Raw genomic sequence first — 16,166 nt, 5'->3', positions numbered from 1 at the left:
GGCTCTATCTCTACCTATCGTTTACTCTTTATCCCCTCCCCCATCCTATCTTCTGCATAAAAACTAACATTTGCCTAGCTACCATCAGTTCTGAAGAAGAGTCACTGGATCCGAAACGTTAACTCCAATTTCTTTCCACAGATGCTGCCAGACCTACTCACTTTTTCCAGCAATTTCTGTTTTGTTGCAATACTAATTATTAGTCCTAAGTATGTACAGTGGGCTTATTTTGTATCCATGCTGCAAATACAGCAACGTCATCAAAGTTGATGCTAAAATATGATATTGAAATGCCATTTTGGTATTATGAAACTGAAACAACAACCTCTTCATAATCACCTTTAAACTATGCATCTGTCCCTCGCCTGAAGTTTTCTTTTAACCATTGACAGACAAATAATTCCCAAGTCTCATTTGTCTCATTCCCAACAACACCTTCTGATCACTGTGGTAATATTAGCTACTGGATCAATTCTGAAAAGATTAATGAATAAAGGAAGTTAAATATAAATTCTTACACCTGCTAAATAGTTTTCAATTTATTTGAATAGGTCTATATTCGTTTAGACCAGCCGTTGACAGCATTAGGCCTTTACAAGCAAGGACTGGACTGTTTCCCAGGGGAAGTTACACTACTTACAGGAATAGCCCGTATATATGATGTATGTATTGTACATGTCTGTTCTTTTTCAGAATTTTGAAAATCTTTTCAAACTGTTCTGTATTGACGTTTTGTCTTAATTTTGCCATCTTGTAACATGTTGCTTTTGAATTTAACAGGAAATGAACATCATGGAGTCAGCCACTGAATATTACAAGAACGTTTTAAAACAAGATAATACAAATGTGGAAGCCATTGCGTGTATAGGAAGTAATCATTTTTATTCAGATCAGCCTGAGATTGCATTGCGATTCTATAGGTGAGATCAGAAGATGCAACAATAACTAAATTAACTATGTTAATAAAACAGTTAGACTCAGGATAGGGAAATTGATTCAGTTTCCAATGATATGTGCCTTTGTATTTTCTACTTCTGAGTGCACATGCCTTGTTATTTGGTGATGAATTTCAATTCAGACTTGGCTTCAGTGGAACCTGTGGCTTAATAGCTTACCAGGACCCATTCTCCATTCAAAAAAAATTGCTATTTGAAAAAAAAATGCAAGGGCTACAAGGTGATGGCATTGCTGAGTTCAGAAACTTATCAATCAATACATCATCACCTCCTGAACAGTAATCTGATAAGACAGATCTCCTCGATTGCATTCATTTGCATACTGCATTTCATTGTAACTCCCATGGGGGACTACAGCAAGTAGCAGCAAGGCTCAACTGATTTTAATTGCTTTGCCTTATTTGACATGCTGTTTAACTTCTGCCCTATCTAGCCCATGAGGGAGCAGACTTTTTTTTGAGCCTGCCTTGCTCGGCTTTCTGAATCCAAGCTTTTGTTCACAGCAGATTTGTCCTGGTTTGGAATCCATTTAGACCACAAAACCGTAAGGTATCAGAGCAGAATTAGACTATTTGACCCATTGAGTCTGCTTTGCAATTCAATCATGGCTGACATGTTACTCAACCATATTCTCCTGTCTTCTCCCCATAGCCCTTGATACCCTAACTAATTAAGGACCTATCGGTCTTAAAAATACTCAATGTCTTGGCCTCCACAGCCTTCTGCGGCAATAAGTTCCACAGATTCATCACCCTCTGGATGAAGAAATTCTTCATCACCTCCATTCTAAAGGGTCATCTCTTCCCTCTGAGGCTATGGCCTTGGGTCTCTCCTATTAATGGAAACATCTTCTCCATGTCCACTCTATTTAGGATTCACAGTATTCTGTAAATTTCAATGAGATTCTCCCACATCCTTCTAAACTCCATTGAATACAGACCCTGAGGTCTCAATCACTCCTCATATGACAAGTCCTTCAATCCCAGGATCATTCTTGTGAACTTCCTCTGAACCCCCTCCAATGCTAGCACATCTTTCCTTTGATACGGGGCCCAAAACTGCTCACAATATTTCAAATGTTGTCTGACCAGAAGCTTGTACAGCCTCAATAGCACATCTTGCTGTGTATTTTAGCACTTTCTAAATGAATGCTAACATTGCATTTGCCTTCCTAACTGCCAACTGAACCTGCATGTTAGCGACTTGTAGCTTTACCCTTAGCTTTGGTTTAAAGTGGTAGATTAAGCAGTTGATGATATCAACAGATGTTTGCTTATAGCAGAAATAAGTTCATCTTGAGCTCTTTTGCATACTTCCTAGCAAACTAACCATTCATAGGCAGGCAGAGTGAGTGGAAATACTGATGCAGGAAGACCTTATAGCAGAAATTTGAGAAAATAAGAAAGACTGAATACTTTAACATGAGCAATTATCATGAATTCTTTTCTTGAATTAATAAAATGACAACTATAGAACCTTGTAGTATGAAAACTAAAATTATAAAGAAACGATTCCATGCAAGTATGAAAATCTAAAATATTGGGCATTTTTCATGCAAAGGGTGCTGCCAGAGAAGTAGTGGAAGTGAGTACACTTATAATATTTAAAAGACATCGGGATAGGTATGTGAATAGAAAGGGCTTAGAAGGATAAGGGCTAAATGCTGGCAAATGGGACTAGGTCAGATTGGGATGTCTGGCCAGTGCAGACGAGTCGGACCAAAGGGTCTGTTTCTGTGCGATATGGATCTATGTTGTAAGTGTTGCTTGTTATGCGGAGAGTTCAAAGTTTTCAGTTTTGGGATTGTGTTGAAAAGATTTTCTTTTCTGCAGGCGACTTCTCCAAATGGGTGTTTATAATTGTCAGCTCTTCAACAACCTAGGGCTGTGCTGCTTCTATGCACAGCAGTATGATATGACTCTGAGCTCATTTCAAAGGGCACTCGCACTGGCTGTGAATGATGAGGAAGTGGCTGATGTATGGTACAACCTTGGCCATGTAGCAGTGGTATGTAATGAATTCATTATACAAATTATTATAACAGCTTCTTTCCAATTACATAGAATATAAGTTAGGATATTAGATCTTGAGGGGACATGACAGGGTAGATTCTGAGAGAATGCTTTCTCTTGTGGAAGAGACTAGAACAGGGGGTGCAGCTCAAGAATAAAAGATCCCGCTTTTAAGAATGAGATGAGGCTAGTTGTTTTTCTGCACGACCTTAGTATATAGAATTCTTTTCCCCAGAAAACAGTTGAGACTTGGTCATTGAATTTATTCAAGGTTGAGTTATGAGTTTCAATAGACAAGGCAGTTGAGGTTTATGTAGGGTAGAGAGGAAGTAGAATTGAGATCTCAGTCAGATCAGCCATAATTTCATTGAATGACAGATCAGGCTTGAATGGTTGAATGGCTTACTCCTGTTCTGATGTTATTTGTTCCTACAGTACAAATGCCAGTGCTCCTCTTGAACTAAGTTGAATTAACACAGTTGTAAACTATTGTAGTTCAGAAAAATAATTGATGGAAAGCAGTAAAATAATTTTAATGAATATATGAAATATGATTGTGATATAGTTATTACAATTAAATCAAGATGTGTAATTAGGAATTTAACAGTAATAATACTGGTTTGTTCTTTTTCAAATTAACTATCATTCTCTACACCCAAATTTATTCAGATGACTTTTCATTATTCTATTTCCAGCAGCATTTAAATAATTGTTTATGAAGATAGTGAAATAAACACACTTCATTACAAGGTTTTGTGAATCATTTTGCATCATTACATTTTTAAAATATAAATTGTGCAAATACTGCTGAAATGCATTTACAATAATATTGACCTTCAGTTCATTTGATTTTATTGAAAATATGGTCAAGTAAATTATAATTTATTGAAGATATAATGGTAATTGTTATATCCATGCTTCTAAATCTGAGTCAGCATTGTTAAGGATTAGCGGCATGAGGAAGAAACCCAATCTCTTAACATTGCTGGCATAAAGCCTGGATGATTTTAACTCCTGGGCATCAGTTCAATATAATTTCTTAGAATATCTGACCACCTGATTGTTTGAGGAAATGGACAGTTGGCCCACTTTCAAGATGAAATTGCCAGCAGGCTGCCAAAGATTTATTTAAAGCAACAATGCACCTGTTGATTGGAGTTGCATTCTGTGCTTTCACACACAAAATAGAGAATTTCTGCAAACAGTTTACTTCAGACTGTCATATGCCTTTCTGGAGAAAGTAGTGGAAGAAGTCTGGGCAAGGAGTTAGGGATTATTCCTTAAATTTTGCAAGAGTGTCTCCTGAACCACTGCAGCAGAACTTGACTTAGGTGGCTGAGAGGGCATGCCCATCAAAATAATCCCCAGGACATAGACTCAGTGAGGGAAAGGTTCAGCAGTGTCAAGAAACAAGAATGAGCACACGTCATATGTTCTGTCTTTTTACAACACTTGCAACACTTTTATTTAGTCACTCCATTTCCCTCCACTCCATGACAGCTTTGAACATACTGTCGCACAACACCTCCCTTTCTTATTTGAGGCACAAACCTCATGCTGTATTGCCTTCACGAGACACCAACATCATTTTCTTCTCATACTGTGATACTTGCAAACCAGTAATCTTTTACAGGATTTCTTCTTCACTATATATTTCACACAATTGCACTCAGCAATGATACACATCTCACCACCTGGCTTTGTAATAAAATGCACCAGCTCCCATCCTCTTCTCCTGCAGGACAAAATAGTGCAATCTCATGTAGAGGATCCACACATTGGAAACACAGCTGACCTTGCAGCTTTGACACGATGGGATACAACCTGAAGATTAATACCCAAGCGAAACCATAAGCGCCAGAGAAGTCAAACTTTATCTGAACACCTGCATTTTACCTGAAACACTGGGCTGTGTTATGAGGTACTGGAGTCCACTACCTCACTCCCCGACCCAAACTAATTGTCAATAATAGCCTAAAGTGAGGTTTCAAACTTTCATTGACAAGAAATCCCACCTCAGAACTGCCAGCTAATCAGATGATTGTAATTGGATTTGAGTTAGCATTTGATGCCTCGATAGGTACCCAAGCTGTCTTAAGATGTGGGCATCACTGACCATGGCCAACATTTATTGTTCATCCCTAATCGCTCTTGCAGATGTGTTGACATTTTGAATACAACTTACTGGCTTTCAGAGCCAATTTAAAAGGCAGCTTTGAGTCAACCACTGTGTTGTGGGCCTGGAGTCACATATAGGACAGCTCAAATAAGAATGGCAGGATTCTTAAAGGACATTAGTGAACCAGATTATGTTTTTAAAATAGTCAAATAGGTTTGTCAATGCCAATGTTAGTTGTTAGGTTTTTATTCTGGATTTATTTAATTAATTGCATTGAAGTATTAGAAATTATTTCCAATAAGGAAATGGATGATTTTACAGAACAGGTGCATGCTGCTGTTTTATGCTCCACACAATAAAGAATCTTAATGCTTTTTTTAAAAACTGAAATGAATTATTTAGCGTAAATTGAAATTCCAGCTTGCTTTATGCCATGATAATGTTATAATGGTTTAATATTTATTATTTGTGGAATTGAGTTTGATAGATTGTGAAGATAGCTAGTATTTTTAAGAGGTCAATTTGAAACTGTTCTTTAATTCATTTGGTGAAAACAACACAGTTCCAGACATTTAATGGTCTTGGTTGTTTAAGCTCCTTTCAAAGAAAACACCTCACAATTTTTGTGACTGGGATTTCTGGCTGTTCAGTCTGAGAACAGTGTTTTGCAGGTTCAAAAATGCTTTGGAATTGGAGTTGTGGAAGCTTACTGCAGGAAAGGAGCTGCTCACCTCATGTCTCCTGATTCTGAAATACTTTTGGTGGTGAATCCAATGAGAATCCCTACAGTGTGGAAACAGGTCATTCGGCCCAACAAGTCAACACCACCCCTCCAAAGAGCATTTCCCCCAGACCTAACCCCCTACCCTTTCCCTGTAATCCTGCATTTCTCACATCTAATCCACCTAATTTACACACCCCTGGACACTATGGGCAATTGAGCATGGCCAATCCACCTAACCCACACATCTTTGGACTGTGGAAGGAAACCGGAGCACCCAGCGGAAACCCATGCACACACGGGGAGAATGTGCAAACTCTCACAGACAGTCGCCCAAGGAATTGAACCCGTGTCCCTGGCGCTGTGAGGCAGCAGTGCTAACTACTGAGCCACTGTGCAGCCCTGTGAGACTGGATTGTATTCTTGAAAAGTCCTTTCCATATTGTGTTTCCTTAGCAAACAATGTCTGTCAAGATCCCAGAGACAATTAATTATATTGGAGACAGCAGTCTACATTTGCCAGAAAGCCAGACTGATAGCCATCTGAATATTTCACAACATATATTTTTTTGGGATTACTTGTGGTAGAGCCCCAAAGGAAACATGTCGTTCTGGGTCTGATGTGTAATGAGCCGGACTTGCTTCGAAGGTGAAGGGACAACATGATAGAATTCACCCTGTGTTTTGAGACGGAGAAGCTAGAATGAGATGTAACGGTATAACAGTTGAGTAAAGGTAATTACAAAAACATGAGGGAGGAACAGGCCGGAGTTGATTGGAAGGGGAGCCTAGCAGGGAATACGGTGGAGCAGTAATGGCAGGAGATTTTGCGGGTAATTCGGGAGGCACAGCAGAATTTCATCCCAAGGAAGAAGAAACATACTGGGGGGAGGACAAGGCAACTAAGACTAACAAGGGAAGTCAGGGACAGCTTAAAAGCAAAAGTTAAAGTGTATGATGCTGTGAAGGTTAGTGGGAAGCAAGAAAATTAGGAAACCTTTAAAAACCAGGAGAAAACAACTAGAATAGCAGTAAGTGGGGAGAAGATGAAATATAAGAGTAAGCTAGCAAGTAATATAAAAGAAGATTACAGCAGTTCTTTAGATACATAAAAGGTAAAAGAGAGGCAAGAGCGGGCATTGGACCACTGGAAAATGAAGCTGGAGAAGTAGTAATAGGGAACAAAGAAATGGCAGAGAAACTGAATAAATACTTTGTATCAGTCTTCACAGTGAAAAACATCAGTAGCATTGCATAACTTCAAAAGAATCAGAGATCAAAGATGAGTGTTTTGGTCTCCACTAAGGAGAAGGTGCTGGGATAGCTGAAAGATGTGAAGGTGGATAAATCACTCGTACCAGATGGACTACACCCTAGGGTTCTGAAGGAGAGAGCTTGGTGGTTGATCTTTCAAGCATCATTGAAGTCAGGAGGACCCCAGGGAACTGGAAAATAGTTAATGTAACAGCCCTGTTAAGAAGGGAGGAAGGTAGAAGACTGGAAATTGTAGGATGGTTAGCCTGACTTCAGTCATTGATAACATTTTAAAGTCCATTATAAGGATGAGATTGCTGAGTTTTGGAAGTGCATGGTAAAATAGGGATGATTTGGCAACTTTCATCAAGGTGAGGTCATGCTTGATAAATCTGTTAGAATTCTTTGAGGGTGTAACAAGCAAATTAGACAAAGGAGAGCCGGTGGATATGATCTGTTTGAATTTCCAGAAGCAAAATGCTGCACAGGAGGCTACTAAATAAGATTAGAGCCCATGGTGTTATTAGTATGGATAGTGGATTAGCAGACTAGCGGAATGCAGAGAGTGGGGAAAAGGGTCTTTTTCAGGACGGCAGCCAGTGGAGTTTTGCAGGTGTCAGTGTTGGGACCACAACTATTCATGTTATACATGAACATTCTGGCTGAAGGTACTGAGGGCATTGTTGCTAAGTTTGCAGATGACACAAAGATATGCAGAGGAACAAGTAGTGTTAGCAACAGGTGAGGCTGCAGAGGGACTTGGACAAGCAAGGAGAGTGGGCAAAGAAGTGGCAGGTGGAATATAATGTGGGAAAGTGAGAGGTCATGCACTTTAGTAGGAAGAATAGGGCATAGACTAGTTTCTAAACAGGAAAGGGCTTCAGAAATCTGAAGCACAAAGGGACTTAGGAATCCAGGTTCAGGATTCTCTTAAAGTTAATGTGTTGGTTTAGTTGGCAGTTAGGAAGGCAAGTGCAATTTTAGCATTCTTTTCGAGAGTGTTAGAATACAGTGGTAGGGATGTGGTGCTAAGGCTGTATAAAGTTCTGGTCAAACTGCATTTGAAATATTGTAAGCAGTTCTGGGCCCCATATCTAAGGAAGGATGTGCTAGCCTTGGTTCAGATCCAAAGGACGTTCAAAGCAGAGGAACAAGCCCTTCGGCCCTCCAAGCCTGCACCGAGCCAGATCCTCTATCTAAACCTTTCACCTATTTTCCAAGGATCTGTATCCCTCTGCTCCCTGCCCATTCATGTATCTGTCTAGATACATCTTAAATGATGCTATCGTGCCCGCCTCTACCACCTCCGCTGGCAACGCGTTTCAGGCACCCACCACCCTCTGCGTAAAGAACTTTCCACTTTCCTTAGACTTTTCCCGTCTCACCTTGAAATCGTGACCCCTAGTAATTGAGTTCCCCACTCTGGGAAAAAGCTTCTTGCTATCTACCCTGTCTATACCTCTCATGATTTTGTAGACCTCAATCAGGTCCCCCCTCAACCTCCGTCTTTCTAATGTAAATAATCCTAATCTACTCAACCTCCCTTCATAGCTAGCGCCCTCCATACCACGCAACATCCTGGTGAACCTCCTCTGTACCGTCTCCAAAGCATCCACATCCTTTTGGTAATGTGGCAACCAGAACTGTACGCAGTATTCCAAATGTGGTCGAACCAAAGTCCTATACAACTGTAACATGCACCAAAGTCCTATACAACTGTAACATGAGGAGTGGGTGAGAACTCTGGGTCTGTACTCAATGGTGTTTCGAAGGCTGAGGAGGGGGGATCTTGTTGAAATTTACAAAATACTGAGAAGCCTAGATAGAGTGGATGGGGATAAGAGTTTCCACTAGTAGAAGAGACTGGGACCCGAGGCACAGCCTCAGAGTGAAAGGATGATCCTTTGGAAGTTGATTTGAGGAGAAAAATTTGTACTGACCTGAACTCATTGCTACAGAAGGCTTTGGAGCCCAAGTTATTGAGTGTATTTAAGATAAAAATTGATAGAATAGAATAGAATCCCTACAGTGTGGAAAAGGCCTTTTGGCCCAACAAGTCCACACTAAACCTCAAAGCATCCCACTCAGACCCACCCCACTATAACCCACCTAACCTACACAGCCCTGAACACTACAGGCAATTTACCATGGCCAATCCACCTAGCCTGCACATCTTTGGACTGTGGGAGGAAACTGGAGCACCTGGAGGAAACCCAAGCAGACACCGGGAGAATGTGCAAACTCCACACAGACAGTCGCCCGAGGGTGGAATCAAACCTGGGTCCCTGGTGCTGCAAGGCAGCAGTGCTAACCACTGAGGCACAATGCAGCCCTAATATATATTGCCCTGACAATATATACTAAGGCTAATTATGCCATAACCTGGTAGATTTCCTTTGTTCGCAATTTATTCTGAACTCATAAACAATGATATAAATATTATGATTTTGCTGCAGAAAGCTAACATGGGAAATGTTCTGCCCAAAATCAACAGAAGTATTTTTCATGTTCTGCGGACAATTAGGAGTACTGTTGTATTTGTACAAACAGTCACTGTTTGTATTTATGAGATTCGGGGCACTGAAGCCAATTGTAACCTACTGCTATAATGACCATTGTTATTGGGAGTGAAGATACAACATGGATTTTAAATAACAGGTATCACAGAGATACAATTGTTGGAGAGGTTCTTGATTAGTAAGGGAATCAAAGATGATAGGGAGACAGCAGGAGCATGGGGCTGAGAAACATATATCAGCCAAGATCAAATTGCGGACCAGACTGAATTGGCTGAATGGCCTAATCTACTTCTGTATCGTACAGCCTTATATTCTCTGGAGACATCTTGACCAAAAGTGACTTTTATCAGTGAATTTCTGCCAAGAAATCTGTTTTTTCCGTTTTCTTGCTTTTGTGTTTTTGATAATTATGGGTGATAAAACTTCATTTGTAACTGGACATCATGTTGCCTTTCTTTTTAGGGAATAGGAGATATGAATTTAGCCTACCAATGTTTTAAACTGGCACTAGCCAACAACAATGATCATGCAGAAGCTTATAACAATTTAGCTGTCCTGGAGATCCACAAAGGTCACCATGAACAGGTGAGCAGCCAAAGTTGCTATGTATATAGGAAAAAGATAATTTAGAAATAAACTATTCACTTACTCCATGACTGCATTCTTCATTTATATTTTTAGGCGCGGGGGTTTCTACAGACAGCGGCAGCGCTGGCTCCTCATATGTATGAACCGCATTATAACTTCGCTGCACTTTCAGATAAGGTAACCAATACAAGCACAGAATTATTACACCAAAGGAGGAGGCCATTGGCTCATTGTCTGCATAAGTTCTCCAATGAGCATCTCACTTAGGTCGGCACGGTGGCTCGGTGGTTAGCACTGCTGCCTCACAGCACCAGGGTCCTGGATTCGATCCCACCCTTGAGCGACTGTCTGTGTGGAGTTTGTACATTGTCTACATGGGTTTCCTCCAGGTGCTCCGGTTTCCTCCCACAGTCCAAAGATGTGCAGGCTAGGTGGATTGGGCATGCTACATTACCCCATAGTGTTCAGGGATGCCTAGATTAGGTAGGTTATAGGGGAATTGGTCTGGGTGCGATGCTCTGAGGGATGGTGTGGACTTGTTGGGCCGAAGGGCCTGTTTCCATACTGTAGGGAACCTATGGTCATTTTCCTACCTTGTCCCCGTAACCCTACACAGTGTTCCCTTTTACATATAGCCATTCCATTCCCTATTTAATGCCTCAATTGAAATTACCTCCACCACAATCTCAAGCAGCACATTCCAAACCCTAACAGCTCATTTCATGAAAAACAGATTTCATCATATCACTTGCTTCTTTCACTAATTACTTTATAGCCTAGTGCTCTCATTCTTGATTTTTTTCACAAAATGGGAACATTTTTCTCCCTATTTACTCTGTCCAGACCCCTCGTGATTTTGAATGCTTTAGCCCAATGTTCTCTCAGCCTTCTTTTCTCCAAAACAAAGTCCCAACTTCATCAATATATCTTCATGACTAAAATTCCTCATCCTCGGAACATTCTCATAAACCCTAATCTACACGCTCTGTCCACTGTCTTCACATCCTTCCTAAAGTGCATCAAAGCTGGATGCATTATTTTAGCTGAGGCAGCACTAGTGTCTTCTGAGTTCAATGTAACTTCCATACTCTCGTATGCTATGTCCCTGTTATCCTTGTGCCACGATCTCTCTCAACCTATCCTGCCATCTTTAATAACTTATAGAACATAGAACATAGACCAGTACAGCACAGTACAGGCCCTTTGGCCCACAATGTTTTGCCAAACTTTTACCCTAATTCTAAGGTCTATCTAACCTCCACCCCTACCTTATACTATCATCCATATGCTTATCTAATAGCTGCTTAAATGCCCCTAATGAGGCCGACTCCACTACCCTCTCCGGCAATGCATTCCACGCCCCGACCACTCTGAGTAAAGAACCTACCTCTGACATCTCACCTATATCTACCTCCACTCACTTTAAATCTATGTCCCCTCATAATAGCTACCTCCACCCTAGGAAAAAGTCTCCGGCTGTGTACTCTATCTATACGTCTGATCATTTTGTACACCTCTATCAAGTCACCTCTCATCCTTCGTCGTTCTAAAGAGAAAAGCCCTAGCTCTCTCAACCTTTCCTTGAAAGACCTTCCCTCCATTCCAGGCAACATCCTTGTAAATATCCTCTGCACCTTTTCCAACGCTTCCACATCTTTCCTGAGGCGACCAGAACTGGACACAATACTCCAGATGTTGCCGAACCAGGCTTTTGTATAGCTGGAGCATAACTTCACGACTCTTGAACTCAATCCCTCTATTAATGAAAGCTTACACACCATACGCCTTTTTAACAACTCTATCCACCTGGGTGGCAGGTTTCAGGGAACTGTGGACATGAACCCCAAGATCCCTCTGCTCCTCCACACTGCCAAGAATCTTTCTGTTAATCCTGTATTCTGCTTCAAGTTTTTCCTTCGAAAATGAATCACCTCACACTTTTCAGGGTTAAACTCCATCTGCCACTTCTCTATGTACCTATGTACCCATATTCCCAAATCCCCGTGTTCCTGCACACTCCTCTGATCTAAGGAAAGACACACTGGCATTGGATGCAGTCCAGAGAAAATTTGTTAGGTTGATTCTGGGTATGGAATGATTTTTCTTTAAGGAAAGGTTGAGTGGTTTGGGCTTATATTCACTGGAGTTTAGACGAATGAGAGGATAATTATTGAAAGATACATGATTCATGGGCGGATCTTGACAAGATAGACATGGGATAGTTGTTTCCCCCTTTTGGAAGAGTCAAGGACCAGAGTGTATAAACTTGCATCAACAACTTTACCCAGGAATATTTAACATCCAGTCTTGCCCTTCCATGAGTCACATCACTGTTATAACTATTATAGATATTTTTAATCAACCTGTTTAGATGTGTTATGACACATCTCTAGAGCAGGCAGGACTTGAATTCAGGCTTTCTGACCCAGAGGTAGGAATGTTACCATGCACACAAGAGCCCCTCAGAGCTGTTATATTCTTAGTTTCATCACATGTAATTGTAACTTTTAAAAATGTAAGCAGTTCTACTTTCTAAGTTATTTACCAATGACTAATTTATAGAAATAATCATACAAAATCTGACCTGCGTATTTAAAGATCCCACTCCCTCCCTGTCAGTGACCTGCTCAAAAGAGCCAATTAATGTTTGAATATGTGAGGAAGGCAGCCAGATCAATAATGATAAGTAATGGTCAGTTCTACTCCCAGAGTTTCTGTCAGATGAGGAAAAGAATTAAAATCAAAGCTTTTGTCAAAGCCATGGAAAATAGACTACACAACACAAGTGTCCAGTCCAGTACTCCTATGGCCAAGACACTTATAAACAATCTGAGGTGTTCAGCAAAACAGTCACCTGGTCTGCAATTGCTCCAACAATGACAAGCATGACAACCAATAAAGACTATTCTCTTGCTGATATTCTAAAAATGCAGATTTAAACCTTGATATTTGCTTTAGGAACTGAATAAAACTAGAATATTTGCCAGTACTTGCTTTGCACATTTGCCCGGTGTAGTATCTTGATGGATGATCTACATTACACTTACATCTGTTTGTCTCTTCCAGGTTGGAGACCTTCAGAGCAGTTATATAGCTGCGCAGAAATCAGCAGCTGCATTTCCAGAACATGTTGACACTCAGCAATTAATCAAGCAACTGCAAGAACACTTTGCCATGCTTTAACTGTAACCATGATGCAGTGGTCTTGAGATTCTTTGTTGTTATGTAAGATATGTTACATTATTTAGATATTGCATGATGCGTCAGTACAATTGTTAGTTTCATGATTTTATCTTTCTACCTCGTACTGAAGCTCAGGGATGAATTTTCACTTTGGATGCAAGGAATTGGAAGTCAGAACTGTCCCAAATGCACCTACCGGGTGGGAGAAGCAGTCCACCTTTGAGATTTTGACTGGGGCACTCCTTTAAAGGTTTTTTAAAATCCTATTTACATTCCAGTTAAGGTCAATGGGGAGGCTCTCCAAGTGAAAGTCTGGCTTGAAAGTAGTAAAAAGTGACCAAAAGGGCACTTCAGCGTGGAAGCAATCGCTACATTTTTTTGCAAATCGTAGAAGCAGCCAAGGTACTGCTGTGTTAGGGAAGAGGAGGTGGGGGCTTTAATGTAGCTGAATCTTTACATTGTGACCTTTGGCAGTACCCATAACCAAGCAGGCAAAGGAAAGCTACCTGGAGCACTGACAAATTGGCCAGCTGCAGGACAGCCACCTCCAGACAGTTCAACAGGTCCTTGCTGGCATCACCCCGCCCCCCACAATTGGATCAGCAAGCTGGTACCTACCAGGAAAATCCCAGACCCCTGAGCACGTCACTGCTAAACGCAAGCACCAGAAGTCAAGTTTCTGACCTCAGTAGAGTTTAAAAATAAAATCTCTGGTGTCATCACTTGTGCAATGAAAATGTGAATTATGGGTCTAGATTAATGGAGCTATTGAAACTATTTTGCATTCACTGTATGTATGTCAGTCAGTGCTAGAGTAAAGCCAATGATTGATGTAACATCAGTAGTTTTGTTTGACTGTACTGTAAAATATATTAGATATATAGTAAATGTCTTAATACAGCTGTCATATTGACCTACCTGCTGATAGCGTGGTAGGCAGGCCACATGATTGAGGGTAAATCTGAAGGTAGATTATAAAATTCAAAGAAGAGTTTAAATTAGAAGTATTTTGAAAATCCAAGAACTCTCAAAGATAACAAAATAATGACCATAGTTAGATACAATTTCATATCATTCCTTTTAAAGGAAGCAACTGTTTTGTTTTTTTTTGTGTATTTTCAAATTTCATTTCTCATAAAGGAGCTATTATAGTCCAGCAAGTGAAAATGTGTTCGTGATGGTATTTCAGTCTGTTTTGTAAAGGAAGTTGTACAGTAACCATCAAAATAAAAATGCTAAATAAAGATTTGGCTTGTATCAACTGTTGTTATCACAGGCAATATTAAAAATGTGTTTGCTACAGATGGCTGTTGCTGCAGTGTTTTCTTTTACATGAAAATAATTTGCATTTATAAAGCTTCTTTCATGTTCCCTAAAACAATGCAACGTGCTCACTGGCCATGAATTACACTTGAAGTGCTGTTATTAAATGACCAGTTCAATTATGTAGTACTTACTGAGGGATAAATTTCAGCAAGAGTACTATTATTCTATTATTCAGTTTATTATTCAGTTCTGAGGAAGGGTCACCGGACCCGAAACGTTAACTCTGTTTTCTCCTCCACAGATGCTACCAGACCTGCTGAGCTTTTCCAGCAACTTTGTTTTTGTTCCTGATTTACAGCATCCGCAGTTCTTTTGGTTTTTATGTACTATTATTCAAATTGTATTATTTTTTGTATTATCAGCATTGTTGTGCTGATAGACAGGGCAAGACAGACATTTTATGACCTTGTAGGTTCTGAATGAGGTGACCGAACACAAAAAGGCAAGGCAGGGCAAGATAGAGATGCTATGAGCATCAATGTAGGTGTAGTGAATGACCTCTGAGAGAAAGCAAGAGCCCTGAGATACACCTTGCTCTGGCATGAGGTGAGTGACTGTCTCTGCTGACAAAGTGGCCTGGCAGCAGAATTGCAACGAAAGGTGTTTACAAAGTGCTAGGTTAAAGTGGAGAACTGTGTTGTAGTTGGGTCGGAGCTGTACCTTGAGGATGCGGTGAGGCTATTATGTGATATAACAATAAAATATAGTTTATTTGAGAATTTGGGTTTTGAACTTGTGCTATGTGCATGTTGGGGGTTTTGTTTATTAAATTGTTAATATTTCTGGAGTATTTTTAAAACCACTTTGAGACAGGGACTTCTTGGAGTGGTAATGTGAATTTTTGTTTATTCATTCATGACTTTTGATTGTCACTGGCTAGGCATTTATTGCCCATTCCTAATCACCAAGAGGGCAGATAAGAATCAATCACATTGCTGTGGGTCTGGAGTCACATTGTAGGCCAGACCAAGTAAGGGCAGCAGTTTTGTTCCCTAAAGGACATAAGATGGGTCTTCTCTGACAATCAATATCTTCATGGTCATCATTAGACTTTTAATTCAAGGTTTTTATTAAATTCAAATTTTACCTCTCCCATGGCAGAGATTCAATCCCAGGTTGCCAGAGCATTACTAGGGTCTCTGGATTAATGATCTAGTCATAATACCGCTAGGTCATCACTTTGCAGTGAGAAGTTTGAAGGATCGGGAATTGATTTTGTTTTGCTGAGGGTAAAAACCCATAGATTGGAAAACTTCTGGCTAGTAGTGCACAAAAGGCCTTATTAAAGTTTCTCCTAGAGAAAAGAGTTAGTTAAGAAAAGCTAGGAAATGGGTTACCTCAGTATAAAGGCTTTAAGTTCCAACTTAAGTTGAAAGTTCCAGACCAGAAGTGTCTCATTAGAACACCGAAGGGGTTTTCAAAGCTGAAAAAAATCTAATCTCAGTTGTGTGAATACTCAAGAAAGAGATTTTCAAACTGTCAAGACTG

The 16,166-nt window shown here is 40.3% G+C and overlaps 1 protein-coding gene across 1 annotated transcript in view; it reads left to right on the top strand.

Moving 5' to 3' along the window:
• ttc8 (tetratricopeptide repeat domain 8) overlaps positions 1-14,654 on the top strand; it is a 49,343-nt gene extending 34,689 nt beyond the window's left edge. Inside the window, exons 9-14 of the mRNA XM_020529171.2 lie at positions 552-662; positions 781-920; positions 2,789-2,963; positions 10,044-10,166; positions 10,263-10,346; positions 13,236-14,654. Coding sequence (XP_020384760.1) covers positions 552-662; positions 781-920; positions 2,789-2,963; positions 10,044-10,166; positions 10,263-10,346; positions 13,236-13,352 — 750 coding nt within the window. The 3' untranslated portion in view covers positions 13,353-14,654. The remainder of the gene's footprint in view (positions 1-551; positions 663-780; positions 921-2,788; positions 2,964-10,043; positions 10,167-10,262; positions 10,347-13,235) is intronic.
• Positions 14,655-16,166: the final 1,512 nt, after the last annotated feature.

The sequence above is a fragment of the Rhincodon typus genome, chromosome 8, assembly GCF_021869965.1.
Source record: "Rhincodon typus isolate 14 chromosome 8, sRhiTyp1.1, whole genome shotgun sequence".
In the NCBI taxonomy this organism is placed as follows: Eukaryota; Metazoa; Chordata; class Chondrichthyes; order Orectolobiformes; family Rhincodontidae; genus Rhincodon; species Rhincodon typus.
Note: the sequence above shows the minus strand (reverse complement) of the source record. Positions and strands in the feature narration are given on the sequence as shown.